Source organism: Grampus griseus (assembly GCF_964374135.1).
Source record: "Grampus griseus genome assembly, chromosome: 6".
Taxonomy (NCBI): Eukaryota; Metazoa; Chordata; class Mammalia; order Artiodactyla; family Delphinidae; genus Grampus; species Grampus griseus.
The window spans coordinates 88878873-88903712 of NC_139000.1; the positions used below are offsets into that span (position 1 = coordinate 88878873).

The following is a 24840-nucleotide window of genomic DNA, read 5'->3' on the forward strand; positions in this document are numbered from 1 at the left end:
TATGATAACCAACACTGGTGTTTCATTCGTAGTCATCTCCTCTTCAAATTACTTTAGGTTTTGAAGAAGTGTGTGTGTTGAGTTAAAGCTATCAGCAAGTGAACACCCAGCTGAGCAACCTGGGAGTTGTGAGCTCTGAAACTCTGCCCAGCTGGGGCTTCCTCGGGGTCCTAACACCTGGCCCAGGGACAGCCCAGGAGAGGCCCAGGGACAGCCCAGGAGAGGCCCAGGCAGCTGCCATCAGGACCCCAGGGAGAAGGAGAGCCCCAGACCCCAGGGTTGGCTCCGGTATTTACGGATGGGTGGGAAGGGGAGGGGAGTAGAGGGAAAGTTAGACCCTGGCCAACGGCTGCAGGACCAGCACTGACCTGCAAGGACCAGCCAGGAGCCAGGTCTCGCCAGGGGTCAGGAGCAGCAGCCAGTAACAACCGGGGCACTCACACAGGTGGAAGACCCCGCTGTGTGAGTGCGGCCACTTTCATCACAGGCACTCCAGGGCTCTGGGCTCATTCTGTTTCTTAAGCAGAGTGCTGGGTATGTGTTGTTTTTCTATTATTCCTTAACTGAACACAGTGATGTACCTTCTTCTGCAAGGATGGCATACAGCACAGAGGACGTTCCCCATAAGAAGGCGCTTTTAAAGGAGACAGAGGAGAGGGAAGGGGGAGGTGCCAGGCCCAGGGCCCGCACTGGGAGCTCTTGGAGACACCTCCCACCCGTGAGTCCAGTCAGGTGCCAGGGACTTGGTAAGGATCAGGCCGTGGCTACAGGCACAGGCATGTACGCAAGGACCTGGGGGCTGGGCAGCATCTGTGCTGCGGCCAGGGGCCAAGGTATTTTCTATGTCGAGGCAGAGAAGGGATGAGTCCTCTCAGGAGGGCGGGCAGGTCCTGGGAAGGGGCCCAGGCCACATTTGGGCACCACTGTCGTATAATCGAAGAGTGTCTGGAACAGAACCGAGAACAGAGCTGGAGCTGGAGGAGGTACCTGGTCCAGCTGAGACGCAGATGGCACTGGCTGTCTGGGTCCCAGGTGCCTCCAGGACAGGTCACCACGTGGAAACTGTGTGCCCTGTCACTCTCACGCCATCACTATGCAATGCTCATGGGGGAAAGAGAACACTGCTCTCCACCTGTGCTTCCTGAGGTGCCTGCACCTCGACAGACACACCCCCTCAAGGCTGTCCAGGGACCCACCTCATCTCCATGCAGGCCTAGCCAACCCCCCCGAGGCCTCCCTCTGCTCCTCCTGCCCCCGGGACACCTGGAGCTGCTAGCCAGGTACCCCCAGTCCCCGCGGTCCCTCCAGGACACTTTCCATATGCAACCCACCTTCCTGAACCTCAGCTCACAGGATACCAGCCTGCACACCACCTTGATCGTTACTTATGTTTGTGCTTTAAACTTCAGCAGAAAGCATGGAGAGACCACAGTGTCGCGGTATGGAAAAACAGAGATCCTGAATTATAGGACTGATGGGCTGGTAATTCTCTTTTTTTTTCTTTTCTAATTTTTTAATATGGAATCTAAAAAAATAATACAAATGAATCTATATACAAAACAGAAATAGACTCACAGACATAGGTTACCAAAGGGGAAAGGGAGGGGAAGGGACAAATTAGGACGATGGGATTAACAGATACAAACTACTATACTAAAATAGATAAGCTGGTAATCATCTTAATGCAACTCTCAACAAATATGTAGCAGTTCAACAGTGCGCACTATGCAAGGTCATAGAAAGATCCTCCCAGAAGCACAGAGCTAAATGATACTGTTAAATCCAATTACAGCAGAGATGTCTGTTTCTAGGCCCAGGAATGTGACCAGCAGCTGAGAAGGAGTCCTGACACGGGCTCCGTGCCATTCGCAGGGTGTCACACCTACCACACATGCCATCAGGGGCACAGGCTGCTGTTCAGTGGAAGGCAGGGTCCTGACTGGCCGTGCACCTCCCACTCCTGTCCTGTCCTAACTTGCTGCACCTACCTAAACCAAGTTCCATGGACCCCTCACCTGACACATGCCCAGTCCCCTGAATTCCCCTTGGTCCGTGGCTCCCACACCTTACATGGCATGGCCAGCCTCAATTTCCTTATCCGAGCAGAACCTCACTGAGCAGTGGTCAGCACAGCCTGGCCCCGCAGATACGCTCCCCAGAGGAGCCTGTGCAGGCAGCCTCCCCTCCACCTCTTGTAGCCCACCTTCCAGGGCCATGCTGGGGTCTTTCCCTATCAAATTACCAGTGGCATTTTTCACAGAACTAGAACAACATAATTTTAAAAATTTTATGTAACCACGAAAGACCCCGAATAGCCAAAATAATCTTGATAAAGGAGAACAGAGCGGGACGAATCATGCTCCCTGACTTCAGACTATACTACAAAGCCACAGTAATCAAAACAGTATGGTACTGGCACAAAAACAGACGAATAGATCAATGGAACTGGAAAGAAAGCCCAGAAATAGACCCATACACTTATGGTCAATTAATCTACCACAAAGGAGGCAAGTATATACATTTGAGAAAAGACAGTTTCTTCAATAATTGGTGCTGGGAAAACTGGACAGCTACATGTAAAAGAATGAAATTAGAACATTCTCTAACATCATATACAAAAATAAACTCAAAATGGATTAAAGACCTCAATGCAAGACTAGATATTATCAAACTAGAGGAAAACATAGGCAGAACACTCTTTGACATAAATCGCGGCAATATTTTTTTGGATTTGTCTCCTAGAGTAATGGAAATAAAAGCAAAAATAAACAAATGGAACCTAATTAAACTTAAAAGCTTCTGCACAGTGATGGAAACTATAAACAAAACAACAAGACAACCTACAGAATGGGAGAAAATATTTGCAAATGATGCAACCAAAAAGGGATTAACTTCCCAAATATACAAACAGCTCATATAGCTCAATACCAAAAAAAACAAACAACCCAATCAAAAAAATGGGCAGAAGACCTAAGCAGACATTTCTCCAAAGAAGACATACAGATGGCCAACAGGTACATGAAAAGATGTCCAACATGGCTAATTATTTGAGAAATGCAAATCAAAACTACAATGAGGTATGACCTCACACTTGTCAGAATGGCAATCATCAAAAAGTCTACAAATAATAAATGTTGGCAAGGGTGTGGAGAAAAGGGAACCCTCCTACACTGTTGGGGGGAATGTAAATTGGTGCAGCCACTGTGGAGAACAGTATGGAGGTTCCTTAAAAAACAGAGTTACCATATGATCCAGCAATCCCACTTCTAGGCATTACCCAGAAAAGACAAAAGCTCTATTTCAAAAAAAAAAAACACATGCACCCTAATGTTCATAGCAGCACTATTTACAACAGGCCAAGGCATGGAAACAACCTAAATGTCCACTGACAATTGAATGGATAAAAACGATGTGATACTGTATATACATAAAGGAATATTACTTAAATAAAATAAAGGAATATTAGCCATAAAAAAGAATGAAATGATGTCATTTGCAGCAACCTGGTTGGACCTAGAGATTATCACACTAAGTGAAGTAAAGTCAGAGAAAGACAAATATCATACAATATCACTTATATGTGAGATCTTAAAAAATGATACAAATGAACTATTCACAAAACAAAAATAGACTCACAGACATAGAAAACAAACTTATGGTACCAAAGAGGAAAGAGTTGGGAGGAGGATAAATTAGGAGTTTGGGATTAACAGATACACACTACTGTATATAAAATAGATAAACAATAGGACCTACTGTATAGCACAGGGAACTATATTCAATATACTGTAATAACCTATATTAGAAAAGAACCTAAAAAAGAACACACACACACACACGTATACATGTATATACACATATACATAACTGAATCACTTTGCTGTACACCTGAACACTGTAAATCAACCATACCTCAATTTGTAAAAATATATTTTATTGTATTAATTTAAAAAAAAACCTACTGGGGTCCAGGGAATCCACTTGTAAAGACTCCATCAGCCATACCCTTGTGACTTACTACATTTTTGATAGATGTGCTATTTTCAGTGACACATTTATTTTAAAAAAGAGAAAAAAAGGGCATGCATTTCTGTGGTTATGACAGGCACAGCCAAGCACTTACTCTCCTGCAACAAGCATGCATATTTTCACTCTTGCTCAGATTTTCCAGTCAAAACCAGCGTCTTATTTCTCACGCATACTTCTTTCCCTCTGTGATACAAAACATCTCTATTCTCCTGCTCTCACCAGGCCCTCCAGACCACAATCCTCCACAGAAACAAAGTGAAATAAAGATCAAACCCAAAGGCCCACACCTGCACAAAGTTAGCAAGAATCTGGTCCAAACAGGGCTCTTCCTGCTATGCTAAAGTCCCCAGGGATCTCTCCGACCAGTCCGCGATATCCTTTCACGGCACCATTTCCAAGGTGATGTCCTACATCTGTGCAGCAGGGTGATTCAGACCTATGTCCTTCACAGCTGCACTCGACCAACAGGGATCCTTGTTCCCAGAACCGCCCACCCACTGCAGGACCACACTCCCTTTCTGACTTCATTCTAATCTTTGGAAACCACACGCTTTCAAGGAACGCACCCAGATTTGCCAAGGAACGAGCACACATTACCATTTCCTGCGCCACGTCATCCGGCGTCTCCCTCTCCAGGTCAAAGGTGAATTCTATGGCCCCATTGTCCTTGGGCTTGCCCTTCAGTTTCTTGGGGTCCTCAACCCAGAGCCGCAGGGCGATTGTGGACTTCCTGCCATGGTCCTCCTCGGCCAGCTCCACCCTCACACCTGTGTCCTCCGCGAAGAAGGCGTGGCTGAGCAGGTCCTTGATCTCGTACCTGGGGAGGGGATGGCTGTCAGGCAGGACAAAGGCACACTTGCTGAGGGGGTTCTGGACATGGGGTGCAGGGGCCACGACCAGCCCAGCTCCCTCTAGAAAGTCTTCTGACTGTACTACCCACTGGGCAGTATCTGCCCTCGAGGGCAGCACAAAACAGTACATCTCCATTCCTTAACTCCCAGGGGAAAAGAAAAAACCTACTACTGAAGACATCTAACTGCATAATACGTAAGCCTTCTTTTTTTCTCTCATTATAAAAATTAAACATCCCCACTTTTAAGAGACTTGGGTAATTCAGAAAAGAATGTTTGAATCAGGCTCTGCACTGTGTAGTCAAAGCCTGCTGAGGTGCCAGGGAGCTCTCAGTTGTCACAGGATACCTGGCTCCAGGTAAAACTGAACTGGACCCAGAAGAGGCAGGCCCCCACCTCCCCAGCTCACCACCCGAGGGACCCTGGCCTCAAGGAAGCAGGGACATTTTCAGCGGCTCCTCAGCACGGTAATGGGGGGTGGGTGTTGCCATGCTAACCACTCTGCCGCCCAAATCCACATCCCTAAATGCTCGTCTAGTTCCCGTCTCTGGCACAAACAGATCCCTGTTTTGTCCTGGGACCGGCTTCCTCCCAGCATCCTGTCTGTGGTCACCGTGGCCTTCGAGTTCCAGTGGCCCATCCCTGATTGCTGCTGAAGACAACAGCAATTGTCTTCAGCCCAGACAGCCACCATGAATGAAAGGGGGAGAGTAGGGTGAGCAACCCTCAGGGAGGGTGACAAATGCCTGCGGGGACCCTGGGGAAGGTCAGGAGTTAGGGCCCCTGGGGGTGCAGAGGTCACAGCCCTGGGGGCTCTGTCTGTCCTGGTTTGGGAGGTGGTCTCTGTACTTTCCTGATGTGATATACTTTTCACAGTCGTTTAGTATTTTTGTTTAAAAAACAAAACACGATAACCTGCAGGGGGCAAGAGAGAAGGCCTGGGGATCAGGACAGGGCCCCAACATGAGAGATGACAGAAAAGGACAGTGATCAATGCTAGGCACAGAAATGGGGGAGAGGGCATGAGCTGGGTGTGCAGGGGCAGGCAGGGCACATGAGGAAGTGAGGAAGAGGTATGTGGGGAGAGGAGGAGGAGGAATGGGGAGGGTGGCGAATGGGCAGGAGAAGAAGGGCAGGGGGGAGAAGGAAGAGAGAGGGAGGAGGGAGGGAGATGGGAGAAAGGAGGAGATAGGGAAAGAAGGGCCAGAAGAGAGGAAGGAAGGAGAGAAAAGGGAGGGATGGAGAGATGGGGAAGGAGGGAGGGAAGGAAGGAAGGAAGGTAGGACGGAGTGGGGAAGAGAGAGAGGAGGGAGGGAAGAAAGGAAGGAGAGAGAGAGGGAGGAAGGAAGGATTGGGGAGGAGAGAAGAGGGAGGAAGGGGGGAGGGAGGGAAAAAGGGAAAGAGGGAGGAGGGATGGGGGAGGGAGGAAGGAAGGAGGAAGGCTCCGAACACACACCTAGCATCCTGGCTGACCAGCTGAGGAAGGAAGGGCCCTGACCTGAGGTGGGAGCTGGTCTGCGGGGCATCTCAAGGGCTCTGACTTGAATGTGGGACTTTGAGATGGGTCAGACAAACAGGTGCATGAAAGACGCAGCCTGGAGCTGAGAGAGAGGGGAGCCTGGCATGGGGGTGTCCTCCAGGCTGGGGGGATGGATAGACTTGCTGGGGACAACACAGAAGAAAAGCAACAAGGGAAGAATGAGGCCCCAGTAGCGCCCACACTCCAGGCTGGGTGGGCGAGAAGCAGCCAGCCAAGGGGTTGGGGGCTCTAGGACAGTCCCCAAAGCCAGGGAGCATGTTCCAGGCAGCAGAGCTCAGGCAGGGACTGCCCACCAACCGCCCAGCAGGCCTCTTGGGACCCGGTATGCCTGTGGCCTAAAGTGGCCTATCTCCAACGCTCTTCTTCTCTTGGGAAGCGATTTCAGCCAGAGCCACAGCCCAGATCCAGTGCTGCCTGGGAACTCACCTTTCCTCCTTGTTTTTGCAGATACACTCCCCAATAATCTCCTTGATTTCAGGATCATGCACTTTCTCAAAGCTGGCCGGCTTGATGCCCTGAAGATGACATGAGCAGAGTCACCTAATACCAAATTGGGGTCTGTTTCTTGCGCACCTCACACTCACCCCAGCAGAAGAGAAGGCAGGAAGTGCATAAGCCTTGTTTGGGGTTGGGGTTGGGGTCGGGGGGGCTGTTTCAGTCTAAGTCCCCACTGAAGGGCTGTCGGGAGTAGTGAGGTCTGGGGAAGAGAAAGATTCAGGGGACACTCAGAGCAGACATCAACGATGCTCACTCTGCCCAACCCAGCTCCCCACAAGGGAGCACGTGCACTCTTACTGCACAGCAGAGGGGGCGGGAGAGGCGCACCTGCCCAAGGCCACCCACCAGCCAGCCAGGGCCTCCCATGCCAGCTGCCCAGAGGGTCTTGGAGGCTGGACAAGGAACCCTAAAGAGCTGGCCTTTCTCGCCACAGCCCCCTGGAGGGTGCAGAGGTCACTATGTGGTCGCCGTGGCTGGCCCCACTGTGGTCACCAGTGGGGCTGACTTCCAAGGCCTGGTGGCTTGAGGGGCTGCAAGCAAGCATCTGTGCCACGGAATTCCACAGCCAGCAGCCACATCAGATGCCTTTCAGGCAGCGGGAGCAGGAGGTGACCGAGAATTCATGCTGACCGGAGACCCAGCGGGTGCTAGGGGTGTGCAGCCAGAGGCACGGGGGCAGCAGAGTGTCAAATCCCCGGAGACCCAGCGGGTGCTAGGGGTGTGCAGCCAGAGGCACGGGGGCAGCAGAGTGTCAATCCCCGGAGACCCAGCGGGTGCTAGGGGTGTGCAGCCAGAGGCATGGGGGCAGCAGCGTGTCAATCCCACAAGCAGACAGGATTCCGGGAGAAACAGGAGCTGGACTGCCGGGCTTATCTGCAATCTGTTCAGGGTGGGGTTTGTGGGGAGGGGATCCTGGTTTTTAAACATTTTGAACACAGTGAGGGCTCAACCGTCATGTTCTTCCTCCTTCAAAACGACTTTGCCTTCAAAGGTCTTGTCCTGGCTTGTTTTTTTGTTTTTTTAAAGCATACGTTTTCCCACAGAAAGGGATGGGGGAGAGGGGAGGCGCACCCCCAGCCGAGGGGCAGACCTGGGAGTGCAGTATCCCCAGCAGCTCCCACCACCTGGCTGGGGCCCCATGGTGCCCACCAAGCCCCTGCCCACGACCCCTAGCCATAACCAATGGGGGTCAGGTTATGCCTGACACTCAGGGGAGTCTGTGCAGCAACAGACACAGCACGCTGGGTTTCAGAAGCAGATAAGGGGTCCCCCTAAGATGAGAACCCCGTGCCACACCACTGAAGCCAACAGAAAAAGTTTACCTATGCCAGAAAGAAAGGCCACAGTCCTACGGGGGTGGGGGCAGGTGGTCTGAGAAAGTATAAACACAGCTAAGTGTGTACGTACACTGTCATTTAAATCTCTGGAGAGCTGAGGCCCCCAAAGCAGGTGAAGAATGTGCCAGAAGAACAAGTGGCTGTTTTGAAGGGGCTCGCGTCTCTGGGCTCCGAAGCACAGAGTTGGGGCAGCTGAGAACTATGGGCACCAAGACCCCAGGAGACCCCCAAGGACAGGAGCAGATGCTGGAGGCTGGACCAGTGTGTGGGTGTAGCGTGAGGGCCCAGAGGACCCAGAGCACACGGGTGTTATTGCAAACAGAGGAAACACCAAGGATCAGGGGATGCACCTTTCATCTGATTTCCTCAAGGAGGCAAGGTGGGGCCGAGCCTAGCTTTACCCAAACCAACGTGGGTCCACGTAGGAGCCGCGGGACCCTGACTAGTGTCCTGTCTCCCAGGGCCTAAATGGGAGGCAGCAGGGCTGGTGGAAGAACCAGAGTGGCCGAGGAGCATGTGCCCAGGGGACTCAGTCCCTGTCTCCCCAAGCCCAGCAGAAGGACCACCACCCCATCCACATGTGCAACCAGAACCAAGGTCAGCAGCTGCTCCACCTGCACCCTGGGCACCAGCACCCCTTCAAGGCCTGGCAATGCAGCTCTAACCTCCCTTGGGTCCCTCCCCTGTCCTCCTGGAGGACCACTGCCCACAGCCGATGGGCCCAGCTCTCCGGTCAGCACCACTGGGGAGCTGCATGCCTATCTGTGGGTCTCTGACCCATGCCCACAAGTGCTGCCAACCAAGGATTCTCCCTTCCCACCTTGCACCCTCAGCGGCACACAGGAGGGGCTCAAAGCAAATAAATGACCAACAGATAACTTAGAATTAAGAACCGAAGGACAGAAGCAAGATGCAACCTGCAGGAAGGGCTCAAGGTGAGGGCGGGATAAGGGTGGGCGCTCTGGAGTGGCGAGAACCATGGCTCCTCATGCTTCTGCAGAAGTGAGGAGACTGCGTCGGGGGCGGGGCGAGGCAACCAGCACTCGGGTGGTGGGGCCTTGGGGCCGCAGGTGCAAATGGACAGTGAGCTACCAGGGCCCGGAAAAGCCACAGCCCCAGCTGCCCTGCCCTGGATGCTCCCCTTGCATGCCCCACCCAGCGGGACAGCCACAGGGAGAAGAACAGGATGCTGTTTTCACAACTGAAACCATCCAGTTAAAGCCTAGGGACATGCCGGAAGATGGGAAAGCCAGCAGCCCCCAGGTGGCACAGAGGAGGGGTTCTATGGACAGGAGGCCTGGGCACCTCCTGGAGAGGCCCCTTCGGTGCTCCAGCCCCGCAGCGCTGCGTGAGGCCCCAGTGACAGCGTCCAGGATCCGCCCATGACCCACATTACAACTGCTGCTACTCCACCGCAGCTCAGAGACCTGAGTTACCCACTAAGCCTCTATTTCCCCATCTGTAAAACGGCTTCCTTCCCGTCCTCACACAGCTTCTGCGAGGATTTTACAAAGCACACAGAGCCCAGCGCGGGACGCACAGCCCGTCACAGTGGCTGGTGGACTCACACAGGTGACCTTCCTGTAGATCTGGGCAGCGTTCTGGCACTCTGAGTAGGGGTACTCCGAGGTGGCCATCTCCAGCATACACATCCCGAAGGCGTAAACATCCACGGACTCGTCGTAATGCTCCTCATACATCTCCGGCGCCATGAACTCGGGGGTACCTGCGCCCAGGAGCAAAAGATGCAGGGTCAGTGGTCACTGAACCCAGGAGACCCTTGGGCCTCTCAGAGCCCCACGCCTCCTCCCCCATCCACAAGCCAGGGCTGGCCCTGCCCCCATGCTCCTTGTCATTGGTCCTGGAATGCAGGATTCAAACAGGATTCTGCTTTAATGACAGAAGTTCCCCAAACTTCCCCCGGACCCTCCTGATTCCAGGTTGGATCAGTTCACAGCGCCATCCCCTGACCACAGAGCTGGGAGACCATTACTTCCCAGGAGACAGGGTTTGTGCCAGAAACGGCAGAGGTGCCTCTTTGAGGAGGCAGAAGCCTGAGCACACCCGTCCCGGCCACAGGCCCAGATAACCCCAAGCAGACGGAAACGTGTGGCCACCACAGAGCTCCTTAAACTGCAAAACCCCAGAAAGCCTCCCATGTCCCTAGACAAGCAGAGCACCCAGCAGCCCAGACGGTGACCATCTTCGCTGAGGATGGCTGCCTGGGGACAGCTGGGCAGGCGCCATTCACCTGGCAGGTACCAGCTAGGTGTTATGCTGAGAACTGCCCATCCATTCCAAGCACAAGAGACTTTTAAAATAACGCCTACTCTGAATTTTTAAGGCCATGAGAGACTCACATAGGCTGAGTCAAATAAGCCATATATACGACTACACATGCAGGCTGACCATCCCATATAAAACGATACGCACAGACCAAAATGACTCATCTAGGAGGTGGGGTTATGGCTGCTTTTTCCTTTAGTTACACTAGGCTGGTGTTTTTAATTTTCCTGTAACAAACATTTGCTTTAAAAATCACAAACTCCTTTTATGAAAATAGGTCCAGTTGAGCACCTGTCAAGCTGAATGCAAAGACAAGGGGCCATCAATTTCAATAAGGCTGCTTTTAATTTTCACTTCTCCATCTTTGTGGACTTCGGAAGATTCTCAAAATGTTCCAGTTTTCTTGAAAAGCAGATGCAAAACAGCACACACTATTGGGTTAAAAAGCATGGGGGGTTGTGGGGGGGCCTGGGATGCAGAGAGATTAAGGGTGATTTTAATTTTTTCTCCTTTACCTATAATTTCAAATTTAAGATGTACTATATGTTTAGTAAAAAAAAAGTTAACAGTTTGGGTAAAAAAATGGGAAAAACAAGAATCTATGTTACGATTTACATACACGCATAAAGAATTCCAGAAGATTCCATCAGAAATAATGATGAGTAGAGAGAAAACGAGTTCAAGGGACCTTGCACAAGGAATTTTTCATCCTTTTGGGCTTTTGAACCATATGACTGTACTGAAAATTTTTTGCACTTGGCTATATACATCTATAGGGGAAGAGGGAGAAAGGAGCCTCAGGGCTGCTGGCAAGAAGCTGGGAGCTGAGCTGGCCTGGGGGGACCCCACTCACCTGGTCAGGACTCCCATTCACCCAGCTCAGTCTCTTCTGAGACCCTTGGGAACCAGGAATGCTGCTTTACAAGAAATACCCCAAGGCCCCCAGATGTCCTGGCTTTGGGGGGGTGGGTAGGGTGGGCAGTGGGTGTGTGGGCCCCAGCTCCAATCCGGGATGGTGGGGGATGCCAATTCTGCGCATGCGCTTGGGCCACAGACACTGAACCTTTTTCTCTTTCCTTACAATGTAGCCATTTAAATTTAAATGTTAAGAAGAGAGCACCTGTCTCTCCAGGGACCTCTGGGCACACCTCCTCAGCCCCATGGCCCTGCGTCCCCCACGTCCCAGCCTCCATGGCTGTGAACACCTGCAGGAAGGACTGCGCCCACTTCACCTCCACCTACTCAGGACCCAGCACAATCGCAGTGACAGCACACCGTGACAGCATCAGATCCAAGTGGCCCTCAGGGACAAACCCCACAAGGGTCACGGACAGCATCTGGGAGGCTGCCACCCAGATGTCTCAAGTGGGCTACGTCTTATCTGCACAAAACCTCTCTGACGGCTGCACCCAGAATGGGTCCACAGCATCGACCACCCCTCAGGTACCCTGGACACAGCACGGAGGGGAAAGCGTCATCCTGCGGGATCCCCCACCTGACCACAGACCCCCCCACACTCAGCTGAGGCCCCTTGCTGAGGCCAGGGCCTTGCTGTCCAGGGCCTGTTTAGATGCGTTAATCAGCCCCCACTTACGATGAGTGTGGAGTCTCGTGGGCTCCGGCTGAGCAAAAGGTGGGGTGATCAGGGAGCCCCATGAAATCAGGCACCCTTTGTGGGGCTCGCTGTGCCTCCTGGAAACACCCAGGCTTCATCTCACCCCAACAACTGGAAAGTCCATTTCCAAGAGGGAAAAGAGGCACCGAGGAAACCCCCACTTCCAAGGCCGAATCTGCAAAACCTGCCTGGAAACCTCCAGCAGCTCACAGGCCTGGGGGTGTGCCCCACAGCCAGACCCTCACCTGCTCCACTTATTTCACAGATAGGGAACTGAGGCCTGGGTCAACCCTTGCCCTACCACTCAGCTTCCCTGTTCAGCCGGAGGCCCCATGTCCACAGGGCACCCCCCGTGGCCACCCTGCCCCAGATGTCACATTCCAAACCCACTACCCTGCCAGAGAAGTTTCCAAATTCCCACCGGTTTCATTTTCCACAAACAGGTCAAGTTCTGTCTCCAACCATACAGCAAAACCATGACCTCGCAAAGCCCTGAGTCACCCTCTCATTCTGCTCATGTGGGAAGAAGCCCTCGCGTCACGGCACGCAGGAGAGCCTCTCCCGATCCCACCTGATCCAAGCTTCCAGAGCCACATCCTGGAGCCACCTGACCCTGCAGCACACTGGCATTTTCCAGACATCTTGAACCCCGTGAATGGCTGCCCCACAGTCCCTCCAAGCACTCTCTTTGCAAAGCCTGGAGGGGCTCCCACCGGGCCTGGTGGACACATAGTGCCCACTGTGTATCAGGACCACACCAGGACCCCACACGGGGCTGGCACGAGCTGCAGACCATCTCCTCATGGCAGCTACAGCCACAGAGCGGCTTCTCAGAGGAGGACAAGAAATGCAGAGGCAGGAACGGCCAGCAAACCGCCATCCACGTGGAATCCCTCAGCCCCCATGCCCCACACGCTCACTCCGTGCCCCAAAGTACCCCAAGGGCTCCTTTCTGTGGGCCTCAGGGCCTGGGGCACCCTACCCACCCCTCAGCCCACTGAAGCCAGCTCCAGCCTCACTGACCACAAAGTCCCCACATCCCTCTATCCTCCGGACCTCCCTCCCACTCCCAAGTACCCACAGTGCTAACAGCCCCTTGGTGCCAGTCAGCCTCACCACCCAAGGGACAGAGCCAAGGGACTCACAGGGCATCCAGGGCGGCAGCCCGGCAGAGGGGCACAGGAAGGGAGCAGAACTAGCGCACCCCACTCTTGCAGGACGGTGACCCCGAGGGGCGGGGAGGTGCCCTGGAGACGGGCCTACCTATCACACTCTTGGCAAAGGATGCTCTCTTGAGGGTGGCCAGGCCCAAGTCTCCAATCTTCACGGACCCTGTGGGTCCGGTGATGAAGATGTTGTCGCACTTGAGGTCCCGATGGATGATGGGGGGCGTCCTGGTGTGCAGGAACAGCAGGCCCTTCAGGATCTGCCGGCACCAGCTGCGCAGGACCTTGGGCTTCATCACCTTGAACCGCTTCAGGTACCTGCGGGTGGGGGTGCGGCTCACCGACGGCTCGTGTGGGGAAGGGGCTTCCAGTTGCTGGGGGCTGTGTATTTATCACCCAAACAGGGGCACTTCTGAGAGAGGGGTGCTGGCCACACCAGCCAGGACCACCCCAAGCAGATATGGACGCCTGGGGCCTCAGCCATCGCGACCCTTGGGCCCTGGGTCAAGCCCACCCCGAGGCCCCGGCTGGCTGGGCAGGTGGCATGCTCACGTCTTCAGCGTCCCCGAGGTCATCAGTTCAGTCACCAGCACGATGCACCGCTTTCCCCTGGCACTGGACTCCCAGAAGTCATAGAAGCGCACAATGTTGGGGTGCTGCAGGCCCTTCAGCATCTCAGCCTCCTCCTTAAACCGCTGCCTCTCCAGTTTGGTGAGCTTCCGGTCCTAGGGAGAAACACACACAGGCTGAGAGGGACGCCCTGCGCAGCCTCAGGCAGAGGCCTTCCAGGGAGCCAGGGCCAGGAATCTGCCAGGCCACTCGCTCGTCTCCTTCCACACAGAGCACAGCAGATGGAAAGGACTAGACATCTAGGGTCAAGGGAAGTCTGACCCAAGTCCTTCCCCTCTTTATCCACAGAGAGCAGAGCAGGCCTCTGACTTAGAAAGCCGGCACAAGCTGCTCCTGGCTCTCCAACTTCTGCAACATAGGACCCTGAAGCCTCATTGACCCTGAATGAGCTCCTCCTTGCTCAAGAAGGGCTGAGGCAACGTGGTCTCGGGAACCAGAGACACCTCCAAAACCCACACTGCAATACTCATGAGCTTCTCCCCTAAAAACAGCTCTGAAACCTTGCTCCCTCCACACCTACTTACTGAGTATTATTAAAAGAAAGAAGCATCCATTTACTTCTAATTTACACGTAACTTTGAGAATACGTTCACAACCACAGCAGATGACAACCGGAAAATCAGGAGATGCTGACAAGAGACAAGAACAGAGAAGAAGAGCAGGTCCCAGCCATGCCCGCATCCGTCCCAGAGGACGTGGCAGACACACCTCCTGGGGCCTGGGAACACCTGCACCTTGAGCACTAAGCTGGACCTTAAGTTTAAGTGGGGAACTATAACACCATCATCAAAGTACTAGGAGTCACCTCTGGGGTGTCGCCCGTAAGTGTGCTCCAGCCACATCTTTGGAGGAAGACCACTGACACCCGCAGCACATTCCAATACCGCAAGCACCTTGTCTGTCCCCAGCCCATCTGCTCCAGCATTTCCCTGACCCCCATCCATCACCAACCCTGCCCCCTGCCTCATCCCACCCCTGCAGCCTAGATCCTGGCCCTTCCCTCCCTAAAACCTTCCAAAGGATTCCCACCTCAGAGCACTCAGAGCTCTGTTGTTTTCAACTTCAGCTCATGGATGAATCTTACCTCTAGGGACCCCAGCATGGCCTTCTCCCCAAGACTGAGTGTGCACCCCCAGTGTCACCTCCATCACGGCCCAATCAGCCCACAAAGCCCATGCCTTCACCCTCCCACCAGGAGGACTCTCAGAAAGAAACATAAATACAAATGAACACAAAACGTCAAGTTTTGAGGAGTTCTAGGAGAACAGAAATGGATAAATCTGGACAAATGGAGGAAGAAATCAGAGCTGAAAAGAATCACAGGCCAAAACCCCTCGGGTCCTTTGAAAGACCTCAGAGGACATCAAACCAGACTCCAACCAATTCAAAGAGAAGAGGAGGGCCCTGGAATCATGACGACATCAGCTGGTTAAGGAATTCTATCCCAAGTGGCACTGTACCCATTAGGCATCCTCCCTCCCACCAGGCCCACGCCAACAAACCCTCATCAGACACTCCACGCACACATGGAACTGGACAGCATAATCACCAACACAGCAAAGACATACCAAGACTGATCCCAGAAAAACAAATAATTCAGGGACAAAAGTGACTTCAAAAAAAAAATCTAGTTCATGTCCTCAAAGATCTAAGAGGCTGACACACATAGATAAGAGCAGCTTCTACTTAAAAAGAAACAATCAAGGAAGAGCTTTTGCAAACTAAAGCTCCATATTTTAAGAATAAGATATTCTGTAATCTAATGAAACACTAAATACAAAACAGTAACCATTTAACCAAGACAATAACATGGAAACATGTTCTACTCATCAAGGGTGATGCTCTGTTTCAGAAAATAAGTCAAGCCACCAACGTATCCTCGATACGTGTATCTGACATGGGAGTTACATCTAGAATACAGATGGAACTCCCATACCTCAACAATAAAGACATGAACAGCAAAGTCACAAAAGAAGATGCAGAAATGGTCAACAAGCACATGAAAACATGCTCAGCATCATGAATCCCCAGGAAAATGCCAATTACAAGCACAAGATACCACTTCACACCCACCAGAAGGGCTAAAATAAAAAGATGGATCATTCCAACCACTGGGCATCTGAGAGCAGCTGATCCCTCTGGGCACACAGCTGTTGGAAGGGCAAGCTGGCACAAGCCTCAGTGAGCCCTTGGAGGGTTCACCCCTGCTCTAGATCCAGCCACTCCCCTCCAAGGTAACCACCCCAAAACAAAGGATTGAGAGCAGCTCCATTCACAATATCTCCCAAACTCCAGAAAAGGCAGAACTCACAGGTGGGGTTGAAACCAGAACAAGGGCTTGCCTCTTTGGTGGGGGAAGATGCAGGAGCTGAGAACCTGGGGGGGTGTGGGGGGCGACGGGAACACTCGACATTGTAACAGAGGACGAGGGTTACACCTTCGCATGCATCTGTCAAAGCTCCTCAGCTATGCACTTAAGATCTGTGTTTCATTATGTGTAAGTTACACCTCCACTTTTCAAACGTAAAAAATAAAGTGAAAGCATCTGAAAACCAAATGAGAGAAATAGAAGAAAAACATCAAGAGGCATGAAAGAACCAGCTGGAAGTCCTAACAACAAGGAACAGGAGTTATACGAGCAGAAAACAGATATCAGCAAGTAGGAAGATAGCAGAATAGCATTTCCCTGAGCTAAAAGAAGAACTATTTAGAATAAAAGCATGTGCCGAGGCCAGGTCAGAGTAAATGAAAAGTGACCCCCCTCCAGTCTCATTCCAGCAAAAGTGAGATTCCCAAAGACTGAGATCAAGTTCTACCTGCTGAGGAACACCCAGACAGGCATCCAGTCTCACCGGCAACACTGGCAACAAACCTGGAATCTGGTGCCGGCTCAAACCTGGAATTCTATCACCAGCCAAAGGGACATCAAACCACGAGGCCCAAAGACTTATTCTCAGACACTCGAGAACCCAAAGGTTACTTCCCAGCACCCTGGGTGAAACAGCTACTGGAAGCGATTCTGCAAAACACAGAACAACACAGAAAGGAACTTGGTGAAGCCAACTCCACTGGCCCACGATGGACGACTGAACTTGGCTGCACGAGGTGAAGGAAACCAGAAAGGACGTGGGGTTGCCCCACGGTGCCACTCCCTGCCCCAACAGATAGCTTTGGGCGATGACATTTCAGTTATATTTCAGTTACTAGACCTTCCAATGGTCTAGTCACTGATTCTAGAGGAAACTCACAGGATTATTTATAGTTATAATAAAAATTGTGTCTGCCAATATTTCAGCATCAACCAACAGCAAAGTTAAAGATTTCATTATATTATAGTTCGGAGCAAAAGGTTCACGTCATAAATAACATAACTAACAAAGCTAACATACGTGCCCTGCATATGCTACAGTTTTCATTTTTAGATGCCAGCTAAACACGATAAATCCAAGACCTGAGTATAACACAAAAGTCAGCTCTTTAATGACAGCGCCTCTTGGAGCTGGACTGGGTGTGGAGGTGGGAGGGAGCAGACCTTATTTTATGTTCTAAGCCACTGCGCTATTTTTAACTAGGTGACACACCGCTTGATAATTTAAAAGGTCAGTTGGCATGTCCTCAGAGAACTGCCCAGAGCCGCCGCAGTGTGCTGCCCAGCGTCCCCCTCTCAGAGCTGGCCGGGGTCCTTTTCACTGTTTGTTGATTGCTGGCTGGCCCCATTAGCTCAGTGACTCCACGGAGGCAGGACCACCCCAGTGACTGATGCATCATCACTCTTTATGGGGTGAATTCAGTAATTGAGGTGCTGGGGGCTCAAGTCAAGAATCAGGATAGGAAGAGGGCACCTGAGCCCTTTGAGAACCCCCAATCCTGCCGAAGTCAGGCTGCTCTTGAGGTCTGGTGTGGAGTGGTGGGCTCTGGCTGCTCACATAGTACCGCTATGGGACAGTTCACCCCCACCACACAGGGAGGTGAGTTCTCTTAGACCAGTCTCCCTCCCGCCAGGTCCCTGGTGGTGGATAAATTATTGGTAAATTATTTATTGGGTAAAGATGGCGAGAGTCAATCAGATTATAAAGGATAAAAGCATTTTGGGACAATGCTGGCTCTTGTCTCCTATAGGGAAAAGGTCCAGCCAGTCACAGATGGCACCCTCGGAGTGGGGACAGGGAGGACGGGTGGTCAAGGTGCTTAGAGGAAGAAAGCCCCAGGTCCGACAGGCCCTCCCAGGCCACCCAGGGACCAGCTCTGCCCAACACCACCACCAGTGAGGGCTGAAGCCATTAGACGCAAATGGCCACACCGTCTGCTCGCAGGGGATTCTGCGACCATCTCCTTTCGCCAGGCAAAGCCCAACCAACCCCATGATGAGCAGAGCTGCCCGGCGGCCCTGAGTCCTGCCAGGGAAAGGCAGGATCCACACACGCAGTACAGAGACGGGACATGAGTAGCAGGGAGAGAATGCCCAGAACAGCCAAAGTCCTGGGGGTGGCAACCTGGTCATAAAACAAAAGAAAGCCTCAAGGGTCTTTGTTGAGAACAGTCCCATGTACAGGGAATCACTCCAGGACAGGGGCTCTGGGGACAGAATGGGCCCAAGGGTGGGGGGTCACTGGCCCCGTCTAGTGTCTCTGCACACTCTAGGCCCCGGATTCCATTGGTGGGAAGAGCCTTCCCAAGTCTAGAGGATTTGACCCAGGCTCAACCCGCTGCAGAGCTGGCCCATTCCTCACCACTCTTTCACCATGAAGCAGAGAGAAGGCGCAGAGTCTGGGGTCCAGGTAGGTGCACAGGGAGCGGAGATGTCAGTGGAGAAGAAGAGGATGCTTGGTCCCCCAAGTCCTGCTTCTGGCGAGGGTCATGTACCTCTCTCAGTCACCAGATGGTCACTGAGGCTCTGGGCATGCAGGAAAGGGCTGTGGACAATCTCAGGGGGGAAGGGAGTGGCAGGCAACAGATAAATATACAATTACACTGCACCAAAAAACAGAGGAAAGGGATAGGAGGGTGGGGCAGCTAGGGGCACCCCTGAACCAGAGAACACCCCCATGGCTTGGGGAGAAGGGCAGCCCCCACCTACCTAGGGCACTGGCAGGGTAGGGATCCCAGGAAGAAGCATCCTGTATGAGGGAGTGAGGTCCCAGAAAGAGTGGGCTGACTGCAGTTTATGTCAGCACAGGGGCTGGCGGCTGCAGAGACAGCAGGCAGGTGGCTCACTGGGGATGTCCTGACCTCTCAAGAGCTGAGCTCCACCAGGTAAGCAAGGAGAGCTCTGGACAGAGGGTAATATCTCATGCTTTGGGTTGTGACCTGTTCCCTCTAATATTTAGTGTGGTTTTCTGGAAGATAAAGGTTATTTTATTTTCTTTTATTTTTTTAATTTAACATCTTTATTGGAGTATAATTGCTTGACAATGTTGTGTTAATTCCTGCTGTACAACAAAGTGAATCAGCTATATGTATACATATACCCCCATATCCCCACCCTCGTACATCTCCCTCCCACCCTCCTTATCCCACTCCTCTAGGTGGTCACAAAGCACCAGGCTGATCTCCCTGTGCTATGCGGACGCTTTCCACTAGCTACCTATTTTAAATTTGGTAGTGTATATAGGTCAATGCTCTTCTCTCACTTCGTTCCAGCTTACCCTTCCCCCTCCCCATGTCCTCAAGTCCATTCTCTACGTCTACATCTTTATTCCTGTCCTGCCCCTAGGTTCAGCAGAATAATTTTTTTTTATAATTCCATATATATGTGTTAGCATATGGTATTTATTTTTCTCTTGCTGACTTACTTCACTCTGTATGACAGACTCTAGGTCCAGCCACCTCACTACAAATAATGCAACTTTGTTTCTTTTTATGGCTGAGTAATATTCCATTGTATGTATGTGCCACATCTTCTTTATCCATTCATCTGTCAAGGGACACTTAGGTTGCTTCCATGTCCTGGCTATTGTAAATAGTGTTGCAATGAACATTGTGGTACATGACTCTTTTTGAATTACGGTTTCCTCAGGGTATATGCCCAGTAGTGGGATTGCTGGGTCATATGGTAGTTCTGTTTTAGTTTTTTAAGGAACCTCCATACTGTTCTCCATAGTGGCTGTATCAATTTACATTGCCACGAACATGCAAGAGGGTTCCCTTTTCTCCACACCCTCTCCAGCATTTATTGTTTGTACATTTTTTTTTTTGGTAGATTTTTTGATGATGGCCATTCTGACCAGTGTGAGGTGATACCTCATTGCGGTTTCAACTTGTACTTCTCTAATGATTAGTGATGTTGAGCATCCTTTCATGTGTTTGTTGGCAATCTGTATATCTTCTTAGGAGAAATGTCTATGTAGGTCTTCTGACTATTTTTGCATTGGGTTGTTTGTTTTTTTTGATATTGAGCTGCATGAGCTGTTTGTATATTTTGGAGATTAATCCTTTGTCAATTGTTTCATTTGCAAATATTTTCTCCCATTCTGAGGGTTGTCTTTTCATCTTTTTTATGGTTTCCTTTGCTGTGCAAAAGCGTTTAAGTTTCATTCAGTCCCATTTGTTTATTTTTGTTTTTATTTCCATTTCTCTAGGAGGTGGGTCAAAAAAGATCTTGCTGTGATTTATGTCAAAGAGGGTTCTTCCTATTATTTCCTCTAAGAGTTTGATAGTGTCTGGCCTTACATTTAGGTCTTTAATCCATTTTGAGTTTATTTTTGTGTATGGTGTTAGGGAGTGTTCTAATTCCATTCTTTTACATGTAGCTGTCCAGTTTTCCCAGCACCACTTATTGAAGAGGCTGTCTTTTCTCCATTGTATATTCTTGCCTCCTTTATCAAAAATAAGGTGACCGTATGTGAGTGGGTTTATCTCTGGGCTTTCTATCCTGTTCCACTGATATATATTCCTGTTTTTGTGCCAGTACCATACTGTCTTGATTACTGTACCTTTGTATGGAGTCTGAAGTCAGGGAGCCTGATTCCTCCAGCTCTGTTTTTCTTTCTCAAGATTGTTTTGGCTATTCGGGGTCTTTTGTGTTTCCATACAAATTGTGAAATTTTTTGTTCTAGTGCTGTGAAAAATGCCATTGGTAGTTTGATAGGGATTGCATTGAATCTGTAGATTGCTTTGGGTAGTACAGTCATTTTCACAATGTTGATTCTTCCAATCCAAGAACATGGTATATCTCTCCATCTGTTTGTATCATCTTTAAGTTCTTTCATCAGTGTCTTATAGTTTTCTGCATACAGGTCTTTCGTCTCCTTAGGTAGGTTTATTCCTAGGTATTTTATTCTTTTTGTTGCAATGGTAAATGGGAGTCTTTCCTTAATTTCTCTTTCACATTTTTCATCATTAGTGTATAAGAATGCAAGAGATTTCTGTGCATTAATTTTGTATCCTGCTACTTTACCAAACTCACTGATTAGCTCTAGTAGTTTTCTGGTAGCACCTTTAGGATTCTCTATGTATAGTATCATGTCGTCTGCAAACAGTGACAGCTTTACTTCTTCTTCTCCAATTTGGATTCCTTTTATTTCTTTTTCTTCTCTGATTGCTGTGGCTAAAACTTCCAAAATTATGTTGAATAATAGTGGTGAGAGTGGACAACCTTGTCTTTCTCCTGATCTTAAGAGGAAATGCTTTCAGTTTTTCACCACTGAGCAAGACGTTGGCTGTGGGTTTGTCATATATGGCCTTTATTATGTTGAGGTAAATTCCCTCTATGCCTACTTTCCAGAGAGTTTTTAACATAAATGGGTGTTGAATTTTGTCGAAAGCTTTTCCTGCGTCTATTGAGATTATCATATGGTGTTTATCCTTCAATTTGTTAATATGGTGTATCACATTGATAAATTTGCGTATATTGAAGAATCCTTGCATTCCTGGGATAAAACGCACTTGATCATGGTGTATGATCCTTTTTCTTTTTTAAAATTTATTTATTTATTTATTTTTGGCTGTGTTGGGTCTTCATTGCTGTGCGTGGGCTTTCTCTAGTTGCAGTGAGTGGGGGCTACTCTTCATTGTGGTACGAGGGCTTCTCATTGTTGTGGCTTCTCTTGTTGCAGAGCTCGGGCTCTAGGTGCACAGACTTCAGTGGTGTGGCACATGGGCTTAGCTGCTCCATGTCATGGGGGATCTTCCAGGGCCAGGGCTTGAACCTGTGTCCCTTGCATTGGCAGGCAGATTCTTAACCACTGCGCCACCAGGGAAGCCATGTGTATTATCCTTTTAATGTGCTGTTGGATTCTGCTTGCTAGTATTGTGTTGACGATTTTTGTACACATGTTCATCAGTGATACTGGCCTGTAGTTTTCTTTTTTGGTGACATCTTTGTCTGGTTTTGGTATCAGGGTGATGGTGGCCTCGTAGAATGAGTTTGGGAGTGTTTCTCCCTCTGCTATATTTTGGAAGAGTTTGAGAAGGACAGGTGTTAGCTCTTCTCTAAATGTGTGATAGAATTCACCTGTGAAGCCATCTGGTCTTGGGCTTTTGTTTGTTGGAAGATTTTTAATCCCAGTTTCAATTTCAGTGCTTGTGATTGATCCGTTTATGTTTTCTATTTCTTCCTGGTTCAGTCTCGGAAGGTTGTGCTTTTCTAAGAATTTGTTCATTTCTTCCAGGTTATCCATTTTATTGGCATATGGTTGCTTGCAGTAATCTCTCATGATTCTTTGTATTTCTGCAGTCAGTTGTTACTTCTTTTTCATTTCTACTTCTGTTGATTTGAGTCTTCTCCCTTTTTTTCCTGATGAAACTGGTTAAAGGTTTATAAATTTTGTTTATCTTCTCAAAGAACCAGCTTTTAGTTTTACTGATCTTTGCTATTGTTTCCTTCATTTGTTTTTCGTTTGTTCCTGTTCTGATCTTTATGATTTCTTTCCTTCTGCTAACTATGGGGGTTTTTGTTCTTCTTTCTCTAATTGCTTTAGGTGTAAGGTTAATTTCTTTATTTGAGATGTTTCTTGTTTCTTGAGGTACAATTATATTGCTATAAACTTCCCTCTTAGAACTGCTTTTGCTGCATCCCACAGGTTTTGGGTCATAATGTTTTCATTGTCATTTGTTTCTCGGTATTTTTTTATTTCCTCTTTGATTTCTTCAGTGATCGCTTTGTTATTTAGTAGCATATTGTTTAGCCTCCATGTGTTTGTTTTTACAGTTTTTTTTCCTGTAATTGATATCTAGTCTCACAGCGTTGTGGTCAGAAAAGATACTTGATATGATTTCAATTTTCATAAATTTACCAAGGGTTAATTTGTAACCCAAGATATGATCTATCCTGGAGAATGTTCCATGAGCACTTGAGAAGAAAGTGTATTCTGTTGTTTTTGGATGGAAAGTCCTATAAATATCAATTAAGTCAATCTTGTTTAATGTGTCATTTAAAGCTTGTGTTTCCTTATTTATTTTCATTTTGGATGCTCTGTCCATTGGTGAAAGTGGGGTGTTAAAGTCCCCTACTATGAATGTGTTACTGTCGATTTCCCCTTTTATGGCTGTTAGTAGTTGCCTTATGTATTGAGGTGCTCCTATGTTGGGTGCAGAAATATTTACAATTGTTATATCTTCTTCTTGGATCGATCCCTTGATCATTATGTAGTGTCCTTCTTTGTCTCTTCTAATAGTCTTTATTTTAAAGTCTATTTTGTCTGATATGAGAATTGCTACTCCAGCTTTCTTTTGATTTCCATTTGCATGGAATATCTTTTTCCATCCCCTCACTTTCAGTCTGTATGTGTCCCTAGGTCCAAAGTGGGTCTCCCGTAGACAGCCTATATACGGGTCTTGTTTTTGTATCCATTCAGCCAGTCTATGTCTTTTGGTTGGAGCATTTAATCCATTTACATTTAAGGTAATTATTGACATGCATGCTCCTATTACCATTTTCTTAATTGTTTTGGGTTTGTTTTTGTAGGTCTTTTCCTTCTCTTGTGTTTCCTGCCTAGGGAAGTTCCTTTAGCATTTGTTGTAAAGCTGATTTGGTGGTGCTGAATTCTCATAGCTTTTGCTTGTCTCTAAAGGTTTTAATTTCTCCGACAAATTGGAATGATATCCTTGCTGGGCAGAGTAATCTTGCTTGTAGGTTTTTCCCTTTCATCACTTTAAATATGTCCTGCCACTCTCTTCTGGCTTGAGAGTTTCTGCTGAAAGATTGGCTGTTAACCTTATGGGGATTCCCTTGTATGTTATTTGTTGCTTTTCCCTTGCTGCTTTTGGTATCTTTTCTTTGTATTTAATCTTTGATAGTTTGATTAATATGTGTCTTGGCAAGTTTCTCCTTGGATTTATCCTATATGGGACTCTCTGTGCTTCCTGGACTTGATTGACTATTTCCTTTCCCACGTTAGGGAAGTTTTTGACTATAATGTCTTCAAATATTTTCTCAGACCCTTTCTTTTTCTCTTCATCTTCTGGGACCCCTATAATTTGAATGTTGGTGCATTTAATGTTGTCCTAGAGGTCTCTGAGACTGTCCCCAATTCTTTACATTCTTTTTTCTTTATTCTGCTCTGCGGTAGTTATTTCCACTATTTTATCTTCCAGTTCACTTATCCATCCTTCTGCCTCAGTTATTCTGCTATTGATTCCTTCTAGAGAATTTTTAATTTCATTTATTGTGTTGTTCATCATTGCTCTTTAGTTCTTCTAGGTCCTTGTTAAACGTTTCTTGTATTTTCTGCATTCTACATCCAAGATTTTGGATCGTCTTTACTATCATTACTCTGAATTCTTTTTCAGGTGGACTGCCTATTTCCTCTTCATTTGTTTGATCCGGTGGGCTTTTACCTTGCTCCTTCATATGCTGGGTATTTCTCTGTCTTCTCATTTTGCTTAACATACAGTGTTTGGGGTCTCCTTTTACCAGGCTGCAGGTTCATAGTTCCCATTGTTTTTTGGT

The 24840-nt window shown here is 49.1% G+C and overlaps 1 protein-coding gene across 8 annotated transcripts in view; it reads right to left on the reverse strand.

Annotated features, from left to right (window-relative positions):
* WNK2 (WNK lysine deficient protein kinase 2) overlaps window positions 1-24840 on the reverse strand; it is a gene marked incomplete at its 5' end in the record, with an annotated part of 155085 nt that overhangs the window by 99839 nt on the left and 30406 nt on the right. For all 8 annotated transcript variants that reach the window (XM_082656718.1, XM_082656717.1, XM_082656716.1 and 5 more), the window contains 5 exons: window positions 4627-4846; window positions 6847-6935; window positions 9824-9981; window positions 13420-13640; window positions 13875-14047. In XM_082656718.1, coding sequence (XP_082512844.1) covers window positions 4627-4846; window positions 6847-6935; window positions 9824-9981; window positions 13420-13640; window positions 13875-14047 — 861 coding nt within the window. The remainder of the gene's footprint in view (window positions 1-4626; window positions 4847-6846; window positions 6936-9823; window positions 9982-13419; window positions 13641-13874; window positions 14048-24840) is intronic.